General features: G+C 43.2%; 1 protein-coding gene across 4 annotated transcripts; it reads left to right on the forward strand.

Moving 5' to 3' along the window:
- The first annotated feature begins 360 nt into the window (after positions 1 to 360).
- On the forward strand, positions 361 to 9,661 carry tpm4b (tropomyosin 4b). Of its 4 annotated transcripts, none has more exons than XM_030363879.1 (9): positions 361 to 791; positions 3,060 to 3,185; positions 7,057 to 7,190; positions 7,561 to 7,678; positions 7,792 to 7,862; positions 8,020 to 8,095; positions 8,369 to 8,431; positions 8,526 to 8,595; positions 8,824 to 9,057. In XM_030363879.1, the coding sequence occupies exons 1-9, from the start codon at positions 678 to 680 to the stop codon at positions 8,904 to 8,906; spliced, it is 855 nt and encodes a 284-aa protein (XP_030219739.1). In that variant the 5' UTR covers positions 361 to 677; the 3' UTR covers positions 8,907 to 9,057. The 4 variants fall into 4 exon arrangements, with proteins under 4 accessions (XP_030219739.1, XP_030219738.1, XP_030219740.1 ...); XM_030363878.1 differs by lacking the exon at positions 8,824 to 9,057 and adding an exon at positions 9,309 to 9,661 and having other exon boundaries at positions 368 to 791; XM_030363880.1 differs by lacking the exons at positions 361 to 791; positions 3,060 to 3,185; positions 8,824 to 9,057 and adding exons at positions 5,906 to 6,205; positions 9,309 to 9,661.
- The last annotated feature ends 1,337 nt before the right edge of the window (positions 9,662 to 10,998 follow it).

The raw sequence follows: 10,998 nt of genomic DNA on the forward strand, positions 1-10,998 counted from the left end.
TGCTTCGAGCTTCCCCCCTTGTTTACTTCTATGCGCTCCTCTCTTGTAATCCAGAAGGGTAGAGAAGAGCATGTTCCAAATAAGGAGTTTGGCTGAAGATTGCCATGGTGTCTAAACCACTTCATTCCTTAGAGAGGACTCTGAAGCTGAGGTTTGGAGTCGAAGAGGGAGAGTGTGTGTTTGTGTGTGTGTGTGTGTGTGTGGGGGGGGGGGGTGTCTGGAGGGGGTGGGTGGATGGGGTGTGGGGGTTTGGGGAGGGGGGTACAGTCAGTTGCAGCAGGGGTAGCCAAAAGTGGGGAGTGGCGGAAAGGGTAAAGCATTGGGAAAGGGCAGGCACAAGGGACTGAGGGCTGACTCCCAAAAAAAAACGCTGCCGGCAAAGTTTAAAGCGCATAGAGCCTGACTTCCAGGGCTCACTTTGCATCCTCCTCCTCCTCCTCTCCTCTCAACTCGCCAGTCTCTGCTCCACCGCCTGCTCTGTACGCTACCTCTCGCTCTCCTCCTCCTCCTCCTCCTACTCCCCGTCTACATCTGCTGGCTGCACTCTCAGTCAACCTTGTAGGGAAGCGATCTCCAGGCTAGAAGGCTCCGTTTGCTCATTCCAACAAGGAAGAAGAACCCCAGACTTTGCCCTATTTTTTTTTTGCTTTTTGTGAACCGGAACCCAATCAACAACAATGGAGGCCATCAAGAAGAAGATGCAGATGCTGAAGTTGGACAAGGAGAACGCCATCGACCGAGCGGAGCAGGCTGAGTCTGACAAGAAGGCGGCGGAGGACAAGAGCAAACAGGTGGGTGCGTTCCGGGTGGTCCGCAGGGAGGGGAGACTCAAATATGAGTACGGCTTCCGCTCCCAGATATCACTAGGTACAGAGAAAGATCTTATCTGATGTGAGACGCAACCGCAGAAGGTATTGTTGTGGTTTGACCCTGCCTTCTGAACCACATTGAAAAATACATTGTAATTATACTCCACGTGGATGATTTGGTCTTCTCGGTTAAATGAGCAAACAAACAACAAAGATATTGCGGAAAAAAACTGGTTGATTTGATTCTAAACGGATAACTGAATGATACATTGGTCATTGATTGGAGCATAGGAAACATTGAAGGTAATACCTGCCACGTGAACACGACAGTACCGGTAATATGTGTGGGCTCCATCCCATAGCAGTGTCTCACCCCACCAAGCATCGCCACATGTTACAAACCAGAAATACAACCAGAGAACAGCTGATTCCTGGTTCCCTGGGGCCCGGGCAACAGGAGGTTGGAGGGATGCTCCTTCGGTCACACACACGAGGATGGCTGGATGGCTGAAGACACACAGTGACAATACATTCCCCGCATCAACCATCAAGGGGATTAGGCCCTACAACCCTGAGTGCTGTCGCAGCATCTTGAGCAGCTGTTTCTCTGCCTTGCTCTGCTCGGAGGTGGCCAAAGGGGGTGCCGGGTTACCCCTTATCTGGACCACAGGAGGAAATACAAACTGTTCCATAGTGAAGCGAGAGAATGCCTCAACCGGACACTCTTAAGTGTCATCGTCTCCGTATTTAGGGGCCGTCAGGGGAATAAAGGGTTGAGGAGGTGGGCGTGCGTGTGTGTGTATGTGTGTGTTTATGCATGTTGGGGGGCAGGTGGATTGGGGGGGGGGGGGGGGTTGTGAAACTTAAGACAGTTTAGTACTCCAAGGGCCGCCTTAATGACAGCGATGCTCTGGCGATCCTTTTTAATTTTTGGCCCTTGAGAGCTACAAAACAGAGCCCTCGGAGACGAGAAGTGAGGCCCGAGGTGTCTAAATAAAGGTCAACATGGCGCAAAGGGGGATGCGAGGGGGGTGGGAAGGGATGGGCGTTGGCGTGGACAGAGTGCGTGTGTGTGTGTGTGTGTGTGTGTGTGTGTGTGTTGGGGTGACAGTGTGACAGTTGTAAGTTGCGATGATCTCAGAGGCCAAGAGATGGTCAGTGTGAAATCTGAGGAGTACATGTTGGGACTTTGGGTTTGCTTTGGGTGGCATTGCGAGGTCCAGCCTTGCACTAAGGGATGCTCGCTCTGCTATCCTTGACCTCGCTGGACGGGATGAGAGTCAACAGCCGACCATGATGCCTCACAGAACCCACGGCTACTGAAAACATATGCAGGCTAGCCCAGTGAGTCTTAGCGTCACCGCACATACTAAGGAGAGCAACAGAGTTTCAGAAGCCAGCATAAACAAAAGGGAAACCGGGCTTGTTTGACACGTCCCTGATCATAACAGCCTCTGAGAGTGGATTAAAAGACTTACCTCACACTAACTACTAGTTAGGATCATCAAATAAACAATGTAGCAGCGAACATTCAAATGTCTCCTGTAAACAGCTGTCAGTTGTGAGTCATTCCCTGCAAAGCTTTGAGAGTGACTTGCTAGCACTATGAAACAAGTCTCAGCCTCTTCCGTGTGAGTAACGGTGTGACTCGCCCTGAACGCCGAGTACATGGAAGTGCAAGTCAAGTCGTGCCGCCATGAAGAAACTCCAGATACCAGTATCGTCCTTCACAGAAACGCAGACATAGCTCTGGCGTAAACCAGCTGTATCTGGTCTGTCTGTGTGGTGACATCCATCACTTTATTCATCCACCAGTAGGCCGCTGAGAAATGTTCTTTGATCCCATTATCAACGTCTGTTTCTCCCATTATCAAGGTACTGTTCCTGGCGTACGCATTATCCGTGATAGGATGTGCTTGCATGTCAATCAAGACTTCTTCTTCAAGAAAATTAGGCAGTTCTTGACACAGTTAATCAACGCTCTGTCGCAGACTTACCGGACGGAAATGCCGGCTCTGCGAGACCACTATACTACCAGGCCAGGGACTACAGGTGGAAAAAAGGAATCTGCTAGAACCTGGCACAATGCATATTCTCTTGCTGTACAAGATGAATGTCTTATTGTGAACTCTCCCTGTCTTGAAATAAATACAATACCAGTAGGCGGCTAGTTCTGCCCCAACAGCACCATACATGCAGGGGTTCCTGTGGTCTCATCCTTCTGTGTGTTGTTTATTTTCTCTGTGCCAGCTGGACGATGAGCTTCTGGCCATGCAGAAGAAGCTGAAGGGGACGGAGGATGAGCTGGACAAGTACTCCGAGGCCCTGAAGGACGCCCAGGAGAAACTGGAGCTGTCAGAGAAGAAGGCTGCAGATGTAAATGCACCCACACACACACATACACACACAGAGACAAACACACACAATGTGAACAGACCAGGTCAAATATATAAGCGGAGTACAGGAACTAATGTACAGTGTGACCAAAGGTCAAAAGGTCCATTGGGTCATTTTATTTCCAATTCAGTGCTTAAACCAACCAGTGCTGTGATTGGACTATTGGGCCTCTGCCTTGGAAGGGCCCCACAGGTCTCAAAATTTGCCTTAAACAAATTATGTGTGTCAATAGTTTATAGTTGAATAGTCATTGTTGTTGTTCATTAACTATCTCGCTATTTAAACCAATAGTGGCCTGTACAATAAAATGAGAATTCCAATATTTTTTAGGTTTAGCTGATGGCATTACATTATTTTATCAACAAATCTACTAAAGTTACCAAGAAATAAAAATACTTTTAAAACACTCCAGATGAAAGGCATCAACAATCAAACACATTTGATAAGGGGTTTGGGATGGCTAGGATTAGAAAACCAAAGAGCAGATACTATCCTGCCCCTTTCCTAATCCCTTACGGTTCAACTCCATATGTCTGTTCTTCATATCAGATAGTTAACATTCATGCCGCAGACTATTAACACAATTGCACACAATAAATACACATTTTAAATAATAAAGTAATGCCATATTTGTGGAGACTATTGAGGGAATGGTATTTTTCCATTCCAAATTATGTAAGTGAGTAGGTTTCATAAAAAAAGAAGCTGTATCATACAATTATATACATAGACCTACTGAAATCACTAACAACGCCTATAACACTTTTTTTCTTGAACAAACAGGACCATACAGGACCAACAGGACTATACTGATGCATGTGTCTTCACGTAAACATATGAAGTAACAAGGATTAACAAGTGCTACTACTTTTGATACTCATGTATCATGTATTATACATCAAGGATTTCAACACCCTTACTTGAGTTACGCGTTTAATGGGGGACATCTCTCTCTAGTTCTGATCTTAGTATCTTATTGTAAACCTATCATAAAAGTACAAGTTAAAAGGCACTTTTACCACCACTGCATTGACTTATTGATGGACTTGCATGCATCCATTGGCAGAGCAATTGCCTCAAACAGCAGCCAGAGACAAAGCATGGCTAGCCTCTAGCCGCCCAAGAATGCCAGGAATGTGGCCTAAGCAAACACAAAAGCCCATACTCTTGTGTGTAATGAAATCAATGCACTGGACTTTTTCCCACCAGGAATAATACTGTATGTTCTATAGTGGCCTTCCAACCATGACGTTACAGCTATTCAGACTCATCTGAAGTACAGTCATGAACCACCATACATTTGGTTGAAGTCGTGTATTAATCATTTGTTTTGATTGAAGTCCCAGACAGTGATTAATACAGGTTTCTATGTTCCTTGCGGTAGGCCTACAGATGTTTGTTTGTTGTGAAACTGGTAAATCCAGGTGCTAGTAATTCATTAATAAGGAGCTCAACGCGACGACTGTCCCTTGGAGCAAGATCATTTGCCTTCCAGGGACACAGAGATTCTGAGGGAAGCAAACAATATTAAATTAAGTGCTTAGAGCGCTAGTTACAATGTTCATTCAAATTATATTGCTTTTCCCCATCCTCAATCTAGATAACTTTTAGCATGTTAAAAAAATTATATTTTAATAACAACTACTTTTCAGTATTTGAGTCAAATGAAAGGTGTCTAATGAATCCAACTATGTCAGTTCAGACACGGGTCCACGGGTCAAAGGTCAGTTTAGAAACAATCGCAGTCTCAGATTACCCATGTGTCCCGAAGCAAACTGCACACAAACCGAAGGAAGAGACCTACACCCTATTTTATTTATTTATGATGTGCATCCCTTATCCCTGCCAAAAAGGTTACACGACAATCCAGGTGTATCTAATATGGCAATGCAGATGGATGTGTGCTGGCACGGGGGCAGATTCTCCATTGGTCCATTTATTCTATGTACACGCTAGGGGCCCAAGAATGTCGCCGCCCACCGGCTACAGGTCACATATGCAATTTGATCAATTTACATTCCAACCAGTTAAAATTCTACAGCTGCTGTTAAAGAGAGTCATTCTGAAACAACCCAGGAAACCAACACAGGAGTGCTAACCTTTGGACTTTTAGATATCTGTGTCAGCGCATATGTCCTTCTCTCTCTCTCTCTCTTTCTTCTCTCTCTCTCTCTCTCTCTCTCTCTCTCTCTCTCTCTCTCTCTCTCTCTCTCTCTCTCTCTCTCTCTCTCTCTCTCTCTCTCTCTCTCTCTCTCTCTCTCTCTCTCTCTCTCTCTCTCTCTCTCTCTCTCTCTCTCTCTCTCTCTCTCTCTCTCTCTCTCTCTCTCTCTCTCTCTCTCTCTCTCTCTCTCTCTCTCTCTCTCTCTCTCTCTCTCACGCACACAAACCAAAATTACTAGGAGTCATAGGACTGTAACACCAATTTAATAACTGATGCTTAGCCTACTGCACCCACATTCGATAAGGATTCCTATGACTCATGTTCATTCACTTCTTCACGCATAGCCGACATATTACGATGAAGACAAAGCAACACATTACACCTTGCCATATAAGTCCACAATAGTGGAGTCAAACCAGTACACACCTCTTCTGAGGGTAAAAAAAAAAAGTTAGAAGCCTTCCCCCGTCGCTATGATGTCATTTAAGCGAAGCTTCTTTCACGATTGGAGGATCTGGCCATAAATTTCCTGAAAACTCCCACTTCCTTGAATTCCTCCCTGACAAAAATTTCCTCTGACGAAATAGTAGGGCGCAACTTTGGCGCTAAGCGGATGATATAGTTAGCATTATCTCCAAAGTATAGACACCTCCATATCGATATTAAACGAAAAGATCCAACAAAGGCAGTTTTTTCAACGTTCTTCAACCAAAGTTTGGCTAATATGGAGGGTGTGAAGAAGAAAATCCAGGCTCTTCAGCAGCAGGCGGACGATGCAGAAGATCGTGCCTTGGTTTTACAAAAGGAGTTGGAAACAGAAGTAGAACTACGCGAAAACGTGAGATAATTCGGCATTTATCACTTTTGATGTTTTTACTGGACACTTTCCATTTCACGGTGTTTCTTAAGGGAACGATATACAATAGTTGCACAGACTATCGGTTCAAGTCTGGACAGGTAGGCTATGCTGCTGCGCCCTCAGGAGTCATACAATGACTTTTCTCGGCGTAGCCTCCCTGAATCTTCTGAGATCGACAAGCCCACTCAATCCAACTTTAAACAAGACTTGGTTTAAAGTTGGATTGTTGTTTGGGGAGAATATGGAACTTGAGTATTTCTAAATGTTGTAATGCTTTCATGTTTTGGGGGTTTTGGATACTTTGGATACGTTCACTCTTGTGAGTCAGAGCGCAGGCTTTGCCTTTCATTGTAATGTCGCCGGAGTAAAGAAAAAAAGGGAGCTCCCATCCTCCTTCCTTTTCGGCTACACACAGGAAGAGCAGACGTGGTACTAGGTCTCACAGGAAGCTGTTGGACAATTCGCAATCACCCACCAACACACTGCCTTTGCCTCATACTCCGGGAAAAAGAGTTTGCACTTAGATTGTTTATTTAACAATTATATGGTTAGGGTTGTTCCTTAGTTCTGCCCTTTCCTAATCAACAACAGAGAAAAAAAAGTTAAAAGTTGAAAAAGAAGAGGGATTCTTTGTAAATTGAAATTCACTTAACTATTTGAACTTCAATGCCTTAATGCAACCTCCCACTTATAATTAGAGGAGTAACATCATGTATGATAGATCTCTCATGGGGGCATTGTTCAGCGTTAAGAAAGGGTGGTGAGGGAGGGTGTGGTTGGCAGCACTAAACCTTTAGGGTGACCTCTGACCTCCCTCTTTGTGCTCCTAGGCCGAAGGGGATGTAGCCTCTCTGAACCGCAGGATCCAGCTGGTCGAGGAAGAGTTGGACCGGGCCCAGGAGAGGCTGGCCACTGCCCTGCAGAAACTAGAGGAAGCCGAGAAGGCTGCCGACGAGAGCGAAAGGTGACAGTTAAAGACACCTCTGATGACAGTTGTTTGTTCGGTGGATTAGATGTGGAGGAAAAAAAGTTTGAAGAGGATTTAGGATTAAGTTATTTTCATTTCTCAAAATGTACTGTATTTATTTTATATATTTGTTTATATTCGTTTTTTATGAAATATGTAGGATAGGTATTGGCATGGTATATGAATTAATAAGATAAACTATTCAAGTTCATATATAAATTCCTCAGAAATAAGTTGAATTAAACATGCCTATTTTGATGGCAAGCATTCACCAAGGGTTGTGTCAGTTTAAAAACCCTGACCTCCAATGAACCCGGATGAAGGTCTTGACATGTGTTGGGGCTGATGTTCTGCGTCTCATCCACAGAGCGATGAAGGTCATCGAGAACAGAGCCATGAAGGACGAGGAGAGAATGGAGATCCAGGAGATGCAACTCAAAGAAGCCAAACACATCGCTGAGGAGGCAGACCGCAAATATGAAGAGGTACCGACTAAAGAAAAATGATTTGTGTCTAGTTGGTCTCCAGTGGGAAACGAGTCAATATACAGGCCGGTGGAGACGTTGCGGTTAATAACAATCAATGTATGATCTTTTAGGTGGCCCGTAAACTGGTCATCCTGGAGGGGGAGCTGGAGAGAGCCGAGGAGCGGGCCGAAGTGTCTGAACTGTAAGCACCAATGACATGTTTTGTTGTGAACTTACCAAGGTTGTCCTTGACACATAGTGACATGTGTAATAATGCTGTGGAGCGTTAGCCTTCTTTCCAACTGAGATAACCTTAGCTCGTTGTATTATAACACGTTATTCTTTTTACAATTCTACAGCAAGTGTGGTGATCTGGAAGAGGCACTCAAGACCTCTACCAACGATCTGAAATCTCTAGAGGCACAGTCTGACAAGGTACGTCTGTTTTTTGTTCCTCATTTCATTTATCCCAGCTTTACTACACTCCCAGGCTGGTTTGAAATGTACAGTTTCACATAAACACACATTCTGATGTATGTTTATGACAAGACATCGTAAATTAAGACTCACCAGGAGTTTATTATCTAGCAAAGAGGTGTGGTTCATAAGTCCAACCAGTGTCTTCGATTCAGAGATAATATTCTGCAATGCGAAGTTCCATGCACGTTAAAACAAGCAAACTGATTTTTTCTTTCTGTTCCACTATAGTATTCAAGTAAAGAGGACAAATATGAGGAGGAGATCAAGGTCCTGAGTGACAAACTTAAGGAGGTAATCACATGTTCAGAATCCATAAAAAAAAATAAAAAATCTAGCTACACCTCTGAATAGTATTTAATGGGGTTTAATGTTATTCCTTTCCAAGGCCGAAACTCGCGCAGAGTTTTCAGAAAGAACGGTGACCAAACTGGAAAAGAGCATAGATGACCTAGAAGGTACGCTTTTATTTACTTCCCTGATTTCAATCTTCTATCTTTTATTATTCCTGCAGTTACTTACACTCTTTGACCATTTTTGAATTTCTCTTATACTGGTGTTCCTTAACTTTCCCTGTTTTCATTCCTTCTTCTTCTTCTCTGACTGTGCGCCTTGTTTTCGGCATTCCCTTTGTCTATGCACCATCTGCTTCTCCTCTACTCGTCTGCCGACCTTTGGCCTTTCAGACGAACTGTACACTCAGAAGTTGAGATACAAGGCGATCAGCGAGGAACTGGATAATGCCCTCAATGACATGAACACCATGTAGACTTTCGGTTAGCTTGCCATCTTCTGAGTCTTTTCCCCCCTTTTCTTCCTTCTCCATCAATGTCTTAATCTCTTCTTTAGTTCTCACTTAGTTTTTGTTAACCCCTTTGATTCTTTCAACTGAAGCTCAATAAAGTTTCTATTTTACTCAGTCTTTGGTTCTCTCTTTTCTGTTCTCAATCTGCTAGCATTCTGCTTAATGTTCTTTTGCAGTCTTGGTAGTGGTCAAGCTAGTAGCTAGCTTAGCATTTGAATTGTGAGCATTTACATTTACCTTAATTTGCATTGTTTAGTAAATTGTAGTAAATGTTTAATAAGCAATAGAAAATTGTTGTTGAAAGGAATATCGTATTTTTTTACATGCGCAGTGGTTGATTATTGTTTGGTAAAATACATTTTTCAGAGAACCTAAGAGCTGAAATGGAGCAGAACGCAGAGACTCACAAAGTCCTGGACCAAACACTCCAGGAGCTGAACAGTTTGTAAAATGTCAACAAAGCAAAGAAAAAGAGAACTCAGAAACAGTCCCTCATACTGAATTTTAAAAAGCAAATTTAAACTATTAGGTGTAATTGGGTTTCTACTATTCTATGCTTAGTAGTGAGAGGTTATGCAACCGCCCTTCACGAACCTCCCACCCCCTCCCCGACCCTTTTTTATTTTTTATTTGTCTGGGTCAATTTCAGTTTCAGTGCTATAGAAATTGTGTTGTAAACAAAACTCTTGGCACAAATAAAACTGATGAAATTCTTTCCATCCGGTGTGTATTATTGATGACTGGATGCATTTCATGAACACATGCAAAGGCAACCTCTGTTGAATAAAGAAAGGAAATTGACAATGCTATATCAATGTAAGATTAGTAATGCACACAATAATGCTTTTAAAGGACTTTGACAACTACGATGTATACATTCTTAAGTGGTGTTACATTATCTTCTTATATTAAGCAGATTGTTTATCTACTGCTTTAATACTGAATAACTACTTGGTTCTGTGTCTCTGAATAAATGCCATTTTATTTAATGACCAAAGACGAGTTCAATATCTGTGATTATGCAGCGTCAGAAAGAAGTCTGATTTCCATGTAGACAAATTAAAAGTAGGTAAAATATAACAAATCATTCCTCTTTCTCCAATCATTCCCGCTCTTGGGAGCTAAACCTAGCTCGAAGCAGGATGACACTTGGGACACCCAGTGCCGACTGAAAGGAAATCTTGCATCAATAGAAGGAACCACCATGGCAATAGTGAAACTCGTGAAATAAATCTTTATACAAAAGCAGGAAGCCCTTATTTAGGAGCTCCTACGCAACTGGAGTGTCCACTATCAACGTCATTCCCCTTACACCATTTACAAACATTTCTGCTTGAAGATGTCATCTTTTGTTTTATATTCTACCGCCCCTAAGACAGTACGCACAAAAGGAAGTGAAAGTATCCTTTGGTATCCTGAACTTTGCTAAAGCTTTAGCCTCTTCTAGTGCCCAATTAATTAAATGTGTACTGTTCATCAAAAATGTTATCTGAATTCACTGGCCGGCTGCCCTATTGTGTCCATTCTCTTTCAGTTTCTCTGTATGCACAAGGCAGAGGTCTGATCTAGCCAGTACTACTGAGAGAGAGAGAGAAAGATAGTCTGTGTGTGTGTGTGTGTGTGTGTGTGTGTGTGTGTGTGTGTGTGTGTGTGTGTGTGTGTGTGTGTGTGTGTGTGTGTGTGTGTGTGTGTGTGTGTGTGTGTGTGTGTGTGTGTGTGTGTCTGTACACACCTCTTTGTTCTTCAGGGATCGCAGTTTGTATTCTTGCTGTTATTTGTGTGTTCAATTTTCTAATTTAATTTCATGACAAGGATGCTCTAGTAGAGCAAAACCATGCTTTCTTTCCCTCTCTGTGGATTGTGTGTTTTTGGTGTGTTTTTGATGGTTGGTTTCAGCAGCCTCTCACAGCCTGAGTCATACTGATTGAAATCATGGGTTGGGTGAGGCTGCACACCTGCGGAATATTGGGCAAACAATGCACAAATTGTACGCATTGTGTGGGCTTTTTGTGATATATTTGTTTTGGTGTATATATCGTAATATAACTATAGATAC

This window comes from Gadus morhua, chromosome 8, assembly GCF_902167405.1.
Source record: "Gadus morhua chromosome 8, gadMor3.0, whole genome shotgun sequence".
Lineage (NCBI taxonomy): Eukaryota > Metazoa > Chordata > Actinopteri > Gadiformes > Gadidae > Gadus > Gadus morhua.